The sequence below is a fragment of the Euleptes europaea genome, chromosome 14 (genome assembly GCF_029931775.1).
Source record: "Euleptes europaea isolate rEulEur1 chromosome 14, rEulEur1.hap1, whole genome shotgun sequence".
Classification (NCBI taxonomy): domain Eukaryota; kingdom Metazoa; phylum Chordata; class Lepidosauria; order Squamata; family Sphaerodactylidae; genus Euleptes; species Euleptes europaea.
The window spans coordinates 31,164,526-31,181,261 of record NC_079325.1 but is presented as its reverse complement, the minus strand read 5'-3'; the positions used below and the strand labels follow the sequence as shown (position 1 = coordinate 31,181,261).

General features: G+C 44.3%; 1 protein-coding gene across 1 annotated transcript; it reads right to left on the bottom strand.

The window, feature by feature from the left end:
• Window positions 1-6,513: 6,513 nt before the first annotated feature.
• SFTPC (surfactant protein C) lies at window positions 6,514-10,682 on the bottom strand. Its single transcript, XM_056860795.1, has 5 exons — window positions 10,617-10,682; window positions 9,434-9,574; window positions 8,404-8,544; window positions 7,628-7,738; window positions 6,514-6,668 (listed from the first exon to the last, which is right to left on the bottom strand). The coding sequence occupies exons 1-5, from the start codon at window positions 10,662-10,664 to the stop codon at window positions 6,537-6,539; spliced, it is 573 nt and encodes a 190-aa protein (XP_056716773.1). The 5' UTR covers window positions 10,665-10,682; the 3' UTR covers window positions 6,514-6,536.
• Window positions 10,683-16,736: the final 6,054 nt, after the last annotated feature.

Genomic DNA, 16,736 nt, shown 5'->3' with positions numbered 1-16,736 from the left:
TGTCCCCCCACCTCTGCTGCGCCGCTTCTGCTCCCTGCCCGCTCTGAACGGAGTGTGTCATATATATGAAGCCAAGAGGTGTTGTAAAACAGGTGGGGTGCCTGCAGCTAAGAGCTTTTGATAAGAAGGCAGGCCAGGAGCCAGATTTTCAATTTTGCTTTTTATATATATAGAATTTGAGAACTTCATTCAATGCCTCTTAAGACCCAAGGAGGTGGCCTGGATACTTAACATGAAGTAGCATCTAAGGGCAAGTCCTCCACTGATACAGCCTCATTGTTTAGAGGACTGTAAATGTTCAACTCTGAGGGCCAAAGTATACCCACGAGTCTACTCTTGTGACATCAATACCCCCTTATGTGAATGAGGTGGCCTCTCTCCATCTCCTTGACTCCCTGTTTTACAAACAATTTGAAATGTCCAAAACAATCATTTGAAAATGATTTCCCTCTCCTGAACCTTCAAGCTAGGAGATCTTACACTCTTTCAGAACAAGGGGACTGGTTCTTTATGGCTCAGTAACCTTTCAATACAGTGTAGTTGAACACTGGGATCAAATTCAATGTGGAATGACATTTCCTTAAATGCCACAGGAACACATCTTTTAAGCACATTTTGTTCTGTGCCGTGGCTTGGGGCTTTAGAGACAGCGATACTGAGTGAGAAATGCTCTTGTCATTCACTTTGAACTCGGAGGGGTATCTTATCTGCGCACCAACCCTGTGATGTAAGCCAAGAGCAAGTGATTTCCCAAAAGCAGCTAGTGAAGTTTCATAACTGAGCAGCAATTAAAACCAGACTAACTTTTGCCCTTGGTTGTTAAGTGCAGAAGCGTCTCATGGAGGTAGCTGTGTCTCTGTGTTGTGACCAGTTCAGATCAGACAGGAACAGGTCAGGAAAGTGGTCATCTTTATCAGCAGTATTTCCCCCTTTCTTTTCAGCTGTTTTGGCAGAAGATTTTTATGACTTCTTTATGTACAGCAGTCCAGCTCCATATATTTACCCTGTGCCCTGTCTTCGTGGCACTTGCCTTCCCGCAGCTGATCTTGAACTTCCTTCTGTGTCCTTCAACCTGCCCTTTGAAGAATTCTAAAGTGGGTCTTGAGGAAATGTGGAAATTCTGAGGATTTTGGATTCTTCCCGCCCCCCCAAACACACGCACAAAGTCACGTCACTAGGGCTTGAGGACACGTGAAGTATTTGCTTTCTAGAATGTACCAGTTTTATTTGGTTTTATAATTTTGAGAGCACGCATGTCCTTCCTTTACAATCTAGATTGTGTCAGCTCAATGGTACACATTTTTGGCCTGGGTTCTCTTTTCTTTGGCTGATTTGCCTTTTGCGGCTTCAAATGCTTCTTAAAGAGGTCTTTTTACTCAGGTGAGGGTCCTTGTGTTTTCCCCAGTCACATAATAGAAATCTTTGTCAGCTATGCCAAGAACATGATGCATAATGCCAGCTGCCAAAGGGTAGGGAAAGAGCTAAAGGAACTGTACCCCAGGAACATCAGCTCACAGTTGTTTTCAAACAGCAACCCACGGGGAGTATAATGTTTGCTCTCCACTGAGAATAGACAGAAAAATGCTGTATTGTATTATTAAATTGTGCACAGTATGTATTGCATTAGTCAGCCTCCATCTTTTCTGCAAAGGTTAGAGACTGGGAAATAAATGGCAGACTGGAGATACGTTTGCTAGTTGCATTTGATATGGAATCCATATGCAATGCTGGCACTTTCTTATCTATCAATTATCTGTGCTCCTTCTGCTTTAATCTTGTGTTTGCGTGTATATACTTATTATATACACTTCTGCTTTACCCTGTCAGCCATCAAATGGCAAGGTTTTTGGGTTAACAGTGGTCAGAGCCCACTCAAATCTGAACTAAACTTTTAAAAATAACCCCCTGCCCACACACACACAGATGAGGAAGGGAGTTTTGAGGAGATATTGCTAACAATAAAACAATGATATACAGCATCAAAAGTCAATCCAATAGTCCCAAAGTCAGTGGGAGTGAAGAATACATCTCTCTTTTTTTGGTCTTAAAGAGATAAAATCAATTCTGAAGGTATAGGACACTGAGGAAGGAGGCTATCTTCTCTTTTTAGACCCTTTCTCTTTTAAATGTTCCTCCTATGACATTCTGAGTTTGGCTCCTTTAATCACTGTAAAGTGACCAAGGACTTTGCTAAAGAATTGTCATGGCTGTAGCCCTAATCAAATGCCTAACAGAGCTTGGGAAAATGACTTCCAGCTAAAGGCAGATGCAGTTTTGAACGGGGGCTGGGGGAGGGGGAGAGGGGCTGGAAGTAACATTGCTAACTTCCAGGTGGTGGCTGGAGATCTTTCTCTATTACAACTGATCTGCAGGCGACAGAGATTAGTTTCCCTGGAGAAAATGACCATTTTGGAAGGCGGAATCTATGGCATTCTACCCCAAACCCCGTCCTCCTTAGACTGTACCCCCCAAATCTCCAGGTGTTTCCCAACCCAGAGCTAGCAATCCTAGCTGGAAGTCTCTAGTTGCAGCTGAAATGGGGAAGGCAGCTGGGGTGGAGGAGAGCTGTACATGTTGCTTGTTCATGCAGTATGGCTGTACAGCCAGCTCCATGTTTATTCTCACCACTATGTGCTGCTTGCATATAAAGATGCCTTGTGTTTCTATTGCTGTGTCTCCAAACAGGGTTGCCAACAGAACTGGAGAAAGATGTCCCATCCCTTTTAATCGAGGCTTATTTAACAGGTAAGGTAACTCCTCACAGATTTTTTTTTTTTTTGCCATCAAGCCACCCCATAGAGTTTTCTGTGCAAGAGACATTCAGAGGTAGCTTGCCATGGCCTGCCTCCACGTCACAACCCTGGTATTCCTTGGAGGTCTCCCATCCAAATACTTGCCAGGGTCGAGGCTGTGTGACTAGCCCAAGGTCACCCGGCAAGTTTCCATGGCAGAGTGGAGACTTGAACCTGAGTTTCCCAGATCCTAGTCCAACACCTTAACCACTGTACCACACTGGCTCTCCCCCACAAATCTACACTACGACTTTCAATATTTCTGTGAAAGTACTATCTGGATACTGTGAATGGGTCTGCCACTATGGATGTGGGCTAATGTTACCCAAAAGAATTTTAATGACAAAAGAATCCTAACATTCCTCAATGAGGTCAGAGTGTTAAGAGAGGGTGCCTTGTTGGCTCCGTTCTAGTGTCCATCAATGCTTGGAGACGGTGACTCTTCTGGTCTGAAGGGTGCTGTAGGGGTGTGCATGTTTTAGAGTGCAGGATCTTTTGGGGGATCTAGTGAGGCCTGGACAGTCTGCTGCCCTGAAGGAGTGACTCTGCTTCCCAGGGCGCTATGCTTGTGGAGTTATAAATAAAGCAAATATCACACAAAACCACCATCGTTATTCCCTTACTCAATGGGAAACAGTTTGGGTAGAGCTCCTGGAACTTTTTGCAACTGTGGAAGTAGGGTGTATGTAACAACACTATTGCACGCATGCGTGTGTGTGTGTGTGTTAAGTGCCGTCAAGTTGCTTCCGACTCATGGTGACCCTATGAATCAATGTCCTCCAAAATGTCCTATCTTTGACAGCCTTGCTCAGATCTTGCAAACTGAGGGCCGTGGCTTCCTTTATTGAGTCCATCCATCTCTTGTTGGGTCTTCCTCTTTTCCTGCTGCCCTCAACTTTTCCTAGCAGGCCTGTCTTTTCTAGTGACTCTTGCCTTCTCATAATGTGACCAAAATACAATAGCCTCAACACTATTACAGATGTGAATTGTTGTTTCTTCATGTTTGTATGGAATTGTGGTGTCACGAGCGGAGTGTGCCGCAGTTCCTTAACTGGATGGCCTTCTTTTGATTTCCAGTTTACTACCTGCTGGGAAGGAACCTAGTGGAGGTTTTTGGGTGAAGTCTAGTGAGATACAGGGTTTACTGGCTTTTCAGACCCCAATATTGGTTTATCTTTCAGACCATGGTGTGATTGGTCCAATGAATACAATCCTGGCTGGGAGGTAACTCAGACCTCAAAGTATAGGGAACTGGAATACCAGTGCACTAGCCTGGAAAGGGATGGATAATTATGGAATAAGCCCAATCTAATTTCTTGTTCTCTCTTTGCCACGGACAGTTCTCACTCTGTTTGTGATTCTACCATGCAATTGTAAAACCAGCTGAATAGAAATCAGGAGACTGACCAAATATGATGCAAGAAAACTGGTTTATTTTATTGTAAAATTCAGGTCCCAAATAACACCCAAATGCAGCTAGTACAAGATTTGGTAGGAAGCAACTCTAGAAAACCACCCAGAACACCTCGAGCTGATTGGAATAATGTTCCAGGTCTGGTCTTTCAACTGATGTGCAGTAATTATTTCTGACTTCTTTGTACCACATGAAAGTGCTTCTCCCTTGGGTCTACTCAGCATGTGGAAAACTCCCAGAGATATCAAATTAATTAGTAACATGATAGTCACAGAGCTCATTTGTTCTCAAGCGTCAGTGATTAAATCTTGATAGTCAGCAGTACTAATAATCCCTATTCAGCAGGTCAGTATATATGTTGCAGGTTGCCCGTGCAAGCACAGAATTAAACACTCTGAGGATTTCAGATTTCATTTTTTAAAAGCAACATGTTTTTCCCCTGATGGTGGTAGAAAAAGAAGGAACTATGAGAGGTAAAGAGTACAAAATAGGAAGAAGGATGATTATGGCTGCATCCTAAGAAGACTTCCCTGGGAGTAAGCGCAATCGGACAGGACTCAAAGCTGAGTAAGCCTGCCAAGGATTGTGCTCTACAGTATTCATGTGGAGGGGAACATTCAGCTGTCTTGCAATGTCCCCTCCTTTCATGCCACCTATTTCCTAACTGTGAAACTTAGTTCTTACAAAAAATTCTGATTATTTGATGTGATACAAATGACACATATGCAAGTTTACTTGTTTGCCAGCATGCATACACAGCCATACATGGTTCCATCTTGTTATTTATTTCAATGTCCACCGCTTGTAAGTTATTAGATCTGGGTTCAAATCCAAACTCAGCCAGTTTACTCAATGTCTGCTGTGGGGAAGCTGTTCTCTCTCAGCTAATTTACCCTACAGAGTTGTGATGAAAACATGGGATATCCATGCAGTGGGCTCTTTCCACAGTGGCTTTTCCACTGAGGAACCCCTGCAAAGCTGCCACTGAACTCTGTGCATTACAGAGCCCTTTATACTTCAGTATCACTCCTTGTGATTATGCGTTCCTGTGCGCAATTAGGCAGGCTGCCTTTAATTGGTAGCTTGTCTGCCAATACTCATCTTCTCGATGAGGAATCCCTAATAAGTTTCCAAGAGGGTTCCAGAAACACAGTCTGAAAACCATAGCTTAAACTAATTAGACACCATCTAGAAAAAACAAAAACAAAGTACAGACAGGGCACTAAGGCGAGATGTGAATACAGTGGGGCTCAGGTACATCGGCATGGGCACTACTGTTGATGCCATGATTATCCTGAGACCATGTCTCCTGTGCCACATGGGCTTCCTGTAGGGTTGCCAGCTCCGGGTTGGGAAATATCTGGAGATTTTGGGGATAGAGCCTGATGAGGGTAGGGTTTGGAGAGGGGAGGGACTTCAATGCCATAGAGTCCAATTGCCAAAGCGGCCATTTTCTCCAGGTGAACTGATCTCTATTGCCTGGAGATCACTTGTAATAGCGGGAGATCTCCAGCCGCCAGCTGGAGGTTGGCAACCCTAGCTTCCTGTTGGGCCCCAATTCACCCACAGCAATTTGAAAGCTGGCTCTTTTGTGGCATAATGGAGACATTTTTTCTATTAACTCAACATTTGCTTTTTCATGTTTTATTTATTATAGGGATTTTTTTTTGCAAGCAGCATTAAAAACACAGCCAGCATAAGATGACAGATCAATCAGAATTTTAAATGAAAAGGTCTGTCGAAGTTTGATTAGCATTAGGTACCATCAGCTAATGACTCTGAAAGACAATTCTCTAAGATTTAGGCAAATAGACTTAAAAGGGTCTCATGCATTTCCAAGGCCTTGATATTTTGATGGCTTAGAACCAAGCTACGTGGTCAGCAGCCTGACCTGATGCTGAACTGTACCATTTCAGACTGGGGAGGCCTGAATGTTTGAGTATTCCTCATACATTAACAAAAAATCCCTGCTCCACAGCTGGCATGGAAAGCCCAGATATGCTGGTTGTGTGTGTAGTTTTACACTTAAGAACTTAAACACTTAAACTCCTACCTTCAGTCTGAAATGGTACCGTTCAGCAACATGAATCTGCTGATCATGTAATGTGCGCCTCCATAGTGAGAAAGGTTTAGTATTTGGTGGATTAAAACCCTAGTAAAAGGCTTCAGAATTGTGCATGAAGAGAGGCGCCCTGAGAGTCATGGCAGGAATCTTTCAGGCAGCAACATCATTACATGACTTTTTGTTGTTGTGATCGTAGTTGACGGGTAGGTTAGATCTTGTTCTCCACCTTTACATCTGTCAGACCTTCTGGTCACCCACCTCTCCTCTAAGCCCAGTAGATGGGGACGCTACTGCAGAGGATGTTAACTGTGGTGCTTAGGAGAGAGCGATTGGTCAATAGGACAGGGAACCCCTCTTCCTTCTCAGTCTGCTGGTGGGGTGGTGTAATCGGCTTGGACTAAAGGAGAAAAGAAAAATGTTTCATTCTCAGAACATGACCTGACAACACCCTCTTGCTATCACTATCCATTATGCAGAGCCAGAAGAATTGTTCTCATCATGGCTATTCACCCATCAGAAGAGATATTGGATGTTTTTTGGGGGGGGCTGGTTTTGAGGAGGATAAGCCATCAGAGAATATTCAAGTGGAAACCTCTGTAAACCTGCATGGAAAGGGGCGGGGGGAAGACTTCTCACGAATTTGGCAAGCACTGCCCCTCCCTCCAGCCCCTCTTCATGATAGTGAAAAAGTATTAGATGGTAGGGTCATGATGCCCAGAAGCACAATGTTCATGTTCCAGCAGTAAACCCACTGCCTCCAGATGCTGGGGATTAAGGACAGAAGATTGTTGCCATGGTGCCCTGCTTATGAACTTCCCCATTTGGTTACTTTCCATAGTTCACAGAAGTAGATCATGCTGGGTAATTGTTCTTAAGCTGTCAATGCAATCCTAAACAGAGTTGCACCTTTCTATATCCATTTAAGTCAATGGGCTTAGAAGAGTGTAATTCTCTTTAGGAAGGCATTGCGCATCCCTTCAGATTGCTGGTTGGCCATGTGCACCCCCAGTGTTTAAACTTCTGTGCAAATGGAAAATAGATGTTAAGGAGAAATCTGTAGTCTAATGTTCTCCCTGGTTTGTCAGTTTCTTTAGTGTAGAACAGAGATCCCTGGACCATGACCTTTTTGAGCCTTTGGGCACTAACAGTCTTATGAGAACAGGTAGTGGACACCACAAGATATCTGCCAAAGATGGAGTGGGACACAGTCAACCACAAAATGAGTGCCAAAGGGGTTGGGACCCATCACAAATTGTTTGGAGGTTCTAAACCAAGTGTTCCCCTATGATGGAGACAACTCTTTCTCGATGGATGCTCCCTGCAATTGCAAAGGTGACTGCTCCTGGTTGACCTCACCTGAACTTGTTGGAAAGCCTTGATGATAGCATCCAGGCTTTGGATGTTTTCCTTGTTCATCTTGGTGATGTAGCAGGACTGTCCTGGCCAGGGTCTGTAACCAATCAGCAGCTGTGCATATTCAGAATTAATGGGCATACTTTAAAACCTCACTCACAGTCTCAATAAAATCATTTTCTCACATATAATTATGTTCCCCCGTTCCCGCCTGTCCAAGGATCCAAGATCATGCAGTTTCTGCCCATGTTACTACTTCTTGCATGTACGCAGGAAACCAAAAGATGCAAAGATCTCAGCTGTGTGGAATTTTCAAGTGTCCTGCAGTTTCATATCAGCTCCTTTGCCAAGGTAGACCTCCCCAAATCAACAGTTCTTATACTTGGCATTAAGATAGTACTCAAATCCTAGCTCAGCCATAGTGAAGGTGGACAAGTCAGAATCTCTCAGCCTCACTTTCTCAACTATGAAAATGGGAATGAGTAATCACCCAGCTTTCCCTTCCTGTAAGCTTTCCCTTCTGTTGCAGAGAAGATATAGCTAAAAATATTTTGAAAATTTGGAAGTGCCATATAACTTAGTAAGAATTATTTCTGTGACCATGAAGATGAGAAACTTCCTCCAAATGAGAACAGGGGAGGACCTACACTTCTAATAAGGGCCTGCAAGCCATGAAAATGTGCATCTGAAAACCCTTGTGAAACATCAGCCATATCATGCTCACTTTTGCCCTCAGGGATTTCCCTTTACAGTTACAAAGCACATTAAGCAAACCTTACATTGCTGTAGTCATACACCACAGTGGCGGAAGTATTGCCATTCACACGGGCATGAAATGTTGCCATCCTCTCTTTCCGAGTCATGGAGAGGTGCTGCAGAGGGCCTTCTCCGTCCAGACCTTGAATGGTCATTTGCAGGACCTAGATGGTGCCAAGGATCAATGAAGAGCAAAGGAAAGGAAATCTGGTGGATCAGAAGAAGAGATGAAGGGAAATACCTGTTGTATTGTATCAAGTGAGAAGATAGCCATCTTTTGAAAAGTGAATAGCTAAAGGTGTTGCTCAGTAGGAGAAAGAAGGCTTTCTTAAATAAGTGTTAGTGGTTTTTAATGACTGGTGATTACTAGCTGTTGAGCACATCCTATGAGCTCCAGTTGGAGTAGCCAGCAGAGCAATGGGAAGTTTGCGTTTCTTCTGTTGGCTGGTCAGCAGTGTGTGTGTGTGTGTGTGTGTAAGGGAATGCTGTTTGCTTATTACAAACTCTGTCAGGGTTCCTGTCCACTCCTCTGTTCCATCTGTATCTTTGTAATGAAACAGATATTAGTTAGGATTGCCAGCTTGGGAAATACCTGGAAATGTTGGGGATGGAGCCTGAGCAGGGTGGGGTTGGGGAGGGGAGGGACTTCAGTGGGGTATAATGCCATAAAGTGGCCATTTTCCAAAATGGCCATTTTCTCCAGGTGAACTGATCTCTGTCGCCTGAAGATCAGTTGTAATCCCAGGAGATCTCCAGCCACCACGTGGAGGTTGGCAACCCTTGAGCATCATAACTTACCTGTATTCTCTGTATGCATGTTGAATACAACATGAGAATTATTTAACACAGGTATAAAGACAAATCAAGCATATATTGTACAGGGATTGTATGTGCATTTGCTGTAAGCTGTGAACAGGGCTGGTATTGTTGTGGGTTGGGTCAGAGCCACACCGTTTCTGCCAGCAGCGCAGGAGCTGCTGGGTCTTGGAGTGTTTTACTGTCACAGCCCACCCTTGGGTTTTCCCATACCTGCGGCCGTTTTGCTGCACTTACCGTTTCAGTGTGCTTCTCTGTTATGTGCAGGCCCATCAGAAGGAAGCCCAGAACAACTAAAACAATCACTACCACCACAACCACAACTATCAAGAGCTTCTTGCAAGGAAGCCCAGGGAACCGGGGGGATGCAGTGTAATCCTGCAGCAGCAGAAAGAAAGTTGGAAAGGAAACATGGTTATAATAATGAATGTAATTTATTTCACCCGAGGTAAAACAATTGGCTTATGGTAATGTTTAAAAACTCCATTAAAAAAATAACCACCCCTGCACATAGAAAAGGAATATCAGGGTGAAGCCTATGTTGGACCCCTTTTCTCTGCTAGATTTTTATGCTGAGGGGATTTTTTAAAAAACATGGAGTATTCAGTCATGAGAGCCTCTCCTTTAGACTGAAGTGGCACAACCCAAACACAGCAGTTTAACCACCTAGACCGCAGGGGAAAGCAACAAGAGTCATGGTGTACACTTTAGAGGGAATTGTGGAAGATTGGAATTGATTCACACAACCTTGGCTGCCATTTCTTCATCCTCGCCCAATTGACAGATGGCCCTACTAAGAAAAAGCTTGGGCAGCAGAGGAGGAGAAGGAGAAGAACTGGTTTTTATATGCTGATTTTCTTTACCACCTAAGAAAGAATCAAAATGGCTTATAGTCACTCCCCCCTCCCCAGAACAGACACTCTGTGAGGTAGGTGGGGTTGAAAGAGCTCTAAGAGAGCTGTGACTAACCCAAGGTCACCAAGCTGGCTTCATGTATAAGAGTGAGGAAACCAACCCGGTTCTCCAGATTAGCGTCCGCTCCTCATGTGGAGGAGTGGGGAATCAAACCCGGTTCTCCAGATTAGAATCCACCACTTCAAAATATCTCTCTTAACCACTACACCATGCTGGCTCTCTAAGGCAGAAGAATGGGAGGCGGACAGATCTGACGCAAGGGGCACAATCCAGTGGAAAGTTCTTCTGTAGAAGTCCTACTGAAATTAACCTGAACTGCTCTTGTGCAACTCCTATTCATTTCAGTTAGGGGGATGTCCCTCTAGATTGTACCTGATGTGTTGCTGTTGGAATTGTGGACCTTAGGCACTAAAACCCCATGAGCCAACCCTGGTTGCTATTGACGTGGGTTGCAAGCCACACCTGCCATCATAAGAAAGAAATTGCTCCAGAAGGAAAGACTTACAGGCGGTGCCTCCATTAGAAGAACCTCCTTGCCATCTGTTGCCATCATTGCCAACTCCAAGCGGGTCCTCCTGTGCTTTGCTTCGCTCCTTGGAAAACTGATATTTATATCAGGTGATGGGAACTAAAGTGCTGTGGGTAACACTTACGGTAGTCTCTTTGACACCACTGCTGGCTGAGAGCCACACTTGGCTTTGCCCTTTGATCTGAGAACTTGTTTATCACTGAGTTTTTTCAGAGACAAGCGGCATTTGGAGTTGAGTCAGCCAAGAGCCTTTGAGGATCTGGCCCAAAAGCACCTCTTAGCAGCAAAGGGCCTCTTTGTCTTCTGAAGGCCAAAGTCAACTTGCTCTGAAAGGTTAGTCACACTCCCACAAAGTTACAGGCTCAGCTTGTTAATACAAGCAGGATTAAGGGCCCTTGTCACTTTTGATCAAATTGTGTCACAAAGTTCTTGAGATGTTCTGAGCAAGAATGTGAGAACTTGATGTGACTTTGAGGTCTCAAGATGCATGAACTTCTTAACCTCAGATACAAGGAGGGCATTAGGAGGGGAGAGGGGCACATGCCAAGATTAGTGATGCCACAAAATTCACAGTGAATATGTTCAATAGTCAAACATACCTTGTTCAAAAGCCACAATCATCCTTGATCTAAACTTCTGATTTGTTCACCTTGAATGGCTTTTCTGCTGTGGATTTTCATTTTCCTGGCCTCGCAGGGGCTTTTTGCATCAGTGCGGTTGGTGAAATAAGTTCCACCCAAAGTCATGGATAGTCAAGAGAGGTCATTAAATGGTGTGTGTGTGTGTGTGGGGGGGGAACTGGGCCTTCAATAAGGCTGTGTGAAATGCAATTTTAGTAAAAGAAAATCTAAATTCAACATTAGGCTATAGGGACAAATGGAACATTTACTTAAATAAACCATTGAGTGATCAAGAATGGGAATATACTTTTTCAAAGGGATTAGATTTCTCAGTTAGCTTGCAAATAAGAGAAAATCTAATTAAGATGGTATATAGGTGGTATTTAACTCCAATTAGAATACTGGTAAGTAAAATCTACAGATCAGTGAATGATAGTTGTTGGTACTGTGATAAAAAACAAGCAGACGTCATACATAGGTGGTGGAAGTGTGAGAGAGCTATAACGTTCTGGACTGAAATAGTGAAATATCTGTCTGTTGGAATGGAGATTGATATCCCATGTAAACCTGAGATACTTTTGTTAAATTTAGCCCCTAACCTAACTAAAGATAAATGATGTATGGGGTTACACATGATAACTGCTGCTAGAATGCCAGACATTGGGAACAAAAAACGACTCCAAAGATAGAGGAATGGTTGGTTAAAAGAAATATATGTATTAATTAAGCTAACAACACATCAGAAAAATGGTGATACAATGAGCCTAGATGAGCTATGGTTACGAACTGTAAATAAAATGGAAAATCTTATAATCAAGGGTGAGAAAGGACAATGTGCTGCGATGACAGTCTAGCTATTTTATAGAGGATTAAACCGTATATTTGGTTATATATGGTGCAACCCACACCGTATATTTGGTGTGGTAGTATGAATGAGGATATTGAAATAAGTATTCAGTTCCCCGTAGGATACACTTTGAAGAGTATCCTACGGGGAACTAAATACTGTGTGTGATACATAATTGATTTCTTCATAACTGAAAATGGAACTTTGAATGGGGCTGAAGAAAAGAATTTAAAACGGCCGTCCCCCATTGTTTCCCCAAGAAAAAAGGCTTATTTTGGGGGAACTTTGTACCATTCATGGACTTGTTGACGATTACCTAATATACCCAGAAGACCTTAACACCTAACAATTGATTTGCATAGAGACTGCATCAAACCTTATATGTGTAAATATTGTATATATTTTCTAGGATTTTTGTCTGTGTATCCCACTGTGTTTTGTAGATGTTATATGTTTAAACACTAATAAGTAACTTGAGACTTTTGTACTTGGAGACTCCTGTGAAGTTTTTTCTAACCTTACGGTAATAGCACGGAGAGGCCTTTTTTGGATTGCAATATCACCTGGAGGTTGGCAACCCTATCTGTGAGAAGGTGCATGCATGAAACAGCACCAGTTGCTATTTGAATGCTTGAGAAATAGAATCTGAAGAACAGGATCAAAATGTTCACAAACAGCAAACTCATTGCTGGACAACTGGCTTTCTGTTCATGACTTGTGAACAACTGGTTAGCTGACCCAGCAAATGTTTGACTATCCCTAGTTGAGATTAGAGTTAGACCCATTTGACGGAAGCATTATGAAATACATGGTGGTGTTTGTTTTCATGGGTGATAAGTAGGGCTAGCCAGGGAAATTTTGGCACCCGAGGCTGAAAATCCAAACAGTGCCTCCATAAATATTTAGGGCACAATCCCCCAGGAAGTTCTGTATAACCTTCTTTGCAATGAGTGGGACCTGTGCCAGAGCATTATCTTGTGATTGAAACACTTCATATATCATTGGATATTATGTCATTGTTGTGCTATAATTATTATTCATCTCTTGTATTGTCTTGTCCATGCATAGGGTTGCCAGGTCCCTCTTCGCCACCGGCGGGATATTTTTGGGGCGGAGCCTGAGGAGGGAGGGGTTTGGGGGGGGAGGGACTTCAATGCCATAGAGTTCAATTGCCAAAGGGGCCATTTTTCTCCAGGTGATCTGATCGCTATCAGCTGGAGATCAGTTGAATTAGCAGGAGAGCTCCTGCTACTATCCGGCAGTTGGCAACCCTATCCATGCAGGTAAAATGAATTTGTGAATTGCTGCTGTAGAACAGAAGAAGAAGAAGAGTTGTTTTTTATATGCTGACTTTCTCTATCCCTTAAGGAAGAATCAAACCGGCTTACAATCCTCTTCCCTTCTCCTCCCCACAACAGACACCTTGTGAGGTAGGTGGGGCTGAGAGAGCGTGACTGGCCCAAGGTCACCCAGCTGGCTTCGTGTGTAGGAGTGGGGAAACAAATCCAGTTCACCAGGCTAGCCTCCACCCCTCATGTGGAGAAGTGGGGAATCAAACCAGGTTCTCCAGATCAGACTCCACCGCTCCAAACCACCACTCTTAACCACTACACCACTCTGGCCCTCACAATACCTAATAGTATGTGGATGCAGTCTTATGTCAGGGTTCAGCCTGCAAAGAGGGAATATGCATGAGACTGGGGAGAGAGAGAGAGAGAGAGAGAGAGAGATCTTTCCCCATCCATTATTGCCTTTGAATCATGATGACATGCAAGAGGGTTACATGTGATAAAGATGCACTTTGAGTCAGCTGCCTGTCTAGAAAAGCTGCTTGATTCTCTCCCTGCTCTGTCCTCCCTGAGATGTGCTTATTCTCTCCCTTGCAGATAGGGCTGCCAACCTCCAGGTGGTGGCTGGAGATCTCCTGGGATTAACTGATCCTCTAGACTAGTGGTCAGTTCACCTGGAGAAAATGGCCTCTTTGGAAGGTGGACTCCATGGGCTTATACCTCAATGAAGTCCCTCACCTCCCCCAAATCCTGCCCTCTTTAGGCTCCACCCCGCAAATCTCCATGTATTTCCTAACCCAGAGCTGGCAGCCCTACTTGCAGATGATGGCACAAATCCTGTTCTCCTGGCATCTTGTTTGCTCGTGACCATCTCGGCCCTTCTCCAAGCTGCTAAGAATGGCTCACACATCAGGGCCTTCACACTCTTTGCCTGTTGTTGTCTGGGACTCAGCTGTGCCTGGAACGAGAGATGTTTGTGACCGTGCCACACTCAGCTCTCGCAGGCAGCTCGTGTGCCATAAATTATTTGACAGCCTCTTGGACCTGCAAGGATCACTGGGGAGGAAAGAGATGAGCCAGCACAAAAGGTTGGGGGCAGGGAGGGCTGGGGGAGCAGCAGCAGGGTGAAATGCAGAGATTGTGCCTGTTACCGGCTTTTGTGCAATATTGTTTATCTGTGATGAACACAGTGCTCATTGTTTTGATGTGTATGTGGGTGGGAGGGGCTGGATATTGCAGAGACACCAGGAGCTGTAGGGCATCTCTGTGCAGAGGCATTTAGCCCGCTGTGGGATCCCTGTTATGGCCAGTCAAGCCAGTGCCAACAGAGGAGGACAGTTTGTGCCTTCACTGCAACTAGGGTTGCCAACTCTGGTTTAAAAAATTCCAGGAGATTCAGGGGTAGAGTCTGGGGAAGATGGGGTCCAGTGAGGGGAGAGACCTCAGCAGGGTATAATGCCATAGAGTCCACCCTCCAATGCAGCCGTTTTCTCCAAGGGAACTGCTCCCTGTAGTCTGGTGATAAGTTGTAACTCTGGGACATCTTTAGGCTGCACATGGAGATTGGCAACTGTAACTGTAACAGTGTTCCCAAGTGCTATACTTTAGTCTTTCCCCACAACTCCTCTCTAGGCCTCTAAAGTATAGGCAACTCACGTATTGTCTGTGAGATTCCCTGTGCCGAAACCATCTTCCTTTTCAGCTTCTGTCAAATCTTTTAACCTATCTTTTTTTCCCCACAAAAGACTTTGACAATAAAATCACACTGACCATTATCAGGAATTGTATTTTTTGTATTTCAAATATGAACTCTGCTTTTTTTCAATTTCAGAAATAGCTTGCCTACCCGAGTGAACATGGGAGAAGTCACGTACCCACAGAAGTTTAAACGTGATCTTCTATGGCAAGCAACTGTATGGAGCAGCTCATATTATCCACTTATAAAACTACATCTGTTCATGGGGACCGAGAACCACCCCACAGTCCAATAAAAATGGTTTGAACATGTTAGCTTTATTCATATGTGGTCACCCTCATATGCTAGTTCACTAACAGAGGGATTGTGTCCATGTTGGTTTTCCTGGACTTCATAATGGTCTGATACCATCAACCACAGTATCCTTCAATACTACCTGGTAGGAATGGGTTGATGGTGTTGTGTTGGAGAGGTTTTGGTCCTTTCTGGAGGGCAGGTGCCAGAAAGCAGTGCTGGTGGACTTCTGCCTCTTAGCCTTTCGTTTATGGCCTCCACAAGGTTCTAGATTGTTCCCTGTGCTGTTCATGAAATTGCTGGGAGAGATCATCTGAAGATATGGAGTGAGTTGTCATCAGCACACAGATGGTGCACAACTCTGTTTTTGCAACTGAAAATCTAGATAAAACAGAAATGACGTGGCTTTAGGGTAAAACTGATCCATGAATGGGCCTTCTCTGGATGGGGTAACAGTCTTCTTGAAAGAGCAGTGCTCCTAGATTCTTCTCTAACTCAACACATTCAGGTGGTAGAGGTGGCTTAGGAGTGCTTTGTTGCCAGTTTAGGCTGTTTGGCTGTTCCCGGAAAAGTTGGACCTGACTGCAGTTGCGCACACTTTCATAACGTACAATTTGCACCACTGTAATGTGCTCTACATGGGGCTGTCTTGAAAAACCATCCAGAAACTTCAGCTGGTGCAAAACATAAAGCCAGAATGTTAATAGGGCCTTATCCGCAATAAGCATAGAACACTCAGTTTGCTGGCCCAGTGAAATGCGCTGGTTTCGATCTTTGAATTCCTAAATGGTTTGGAACCAAAGTCCCCGAAGAACTGTCTCCACACTGCCTGAACTCCTGAGACTGACTTGAGCAGGTACTGCCATGGAAACCCACTTTTATGGTGGGATATTTGAGGGGAACCCTGATGAAGCCCCTCTTGGTGGGCAGCCGTAGACTTTGAAACTCCTCTGGGAGTTATACTTCATCTCCTCATTACAAGCCTTCAGACACAAGGTGAAAACGTTTTTTTTTTTAAAGGGAATGCTTTTTAATTAGAATCTGCCCCCTGCTTTCAAAGCGTGGTCTTAATTTTTCGATGTTTTAAAAACCCTGATGCTCACATCTTTTACCATCTTCATTCCACCCTGGATAAGGGGTCTTGAGCCCGCTTCTGAGCGCTACAGCTAATCTGAGCAGTTGTATACCGTTGCATATGCAGCCTGCCTCTTGTTTCTTCCCCACCCCCCTTGTGCCAATCCCCATGGCAGGGCTGCATCCTTAGCAATGCTCTCATTCTCCCCCATCACTCAGAAGCCTGGTGCTCTGCCTCCCACCCCCCCACGCACAAGGCTGCCGTATCCAGCAGCC

Excerpts from the sequence above, each read along its gene's own strand:
- SFTPC (XM_056860795.1), bottom strand. The coding sequence starts at position 10,664 with ATGATGGCAACAGATGGCAAGGAGGTTCTTCTAATGGAGGCACCGCCT. Across the intron at positions 8,545-9,433 it reads CAGAGAAGCACACTGAAACG|GTCCTGCAAATGACCATTCA; the intron begins GTAAGTGCAGCA and ends GGCACCATCTAG. Across the intron at positions 6,669-7,627 it reads AGGCTTTCCAACAAGTTCAG|TCCAAGCCGATTACACCACC; the intron begins GTGAGGTCAACC and ends TTTCTCCTTTAG.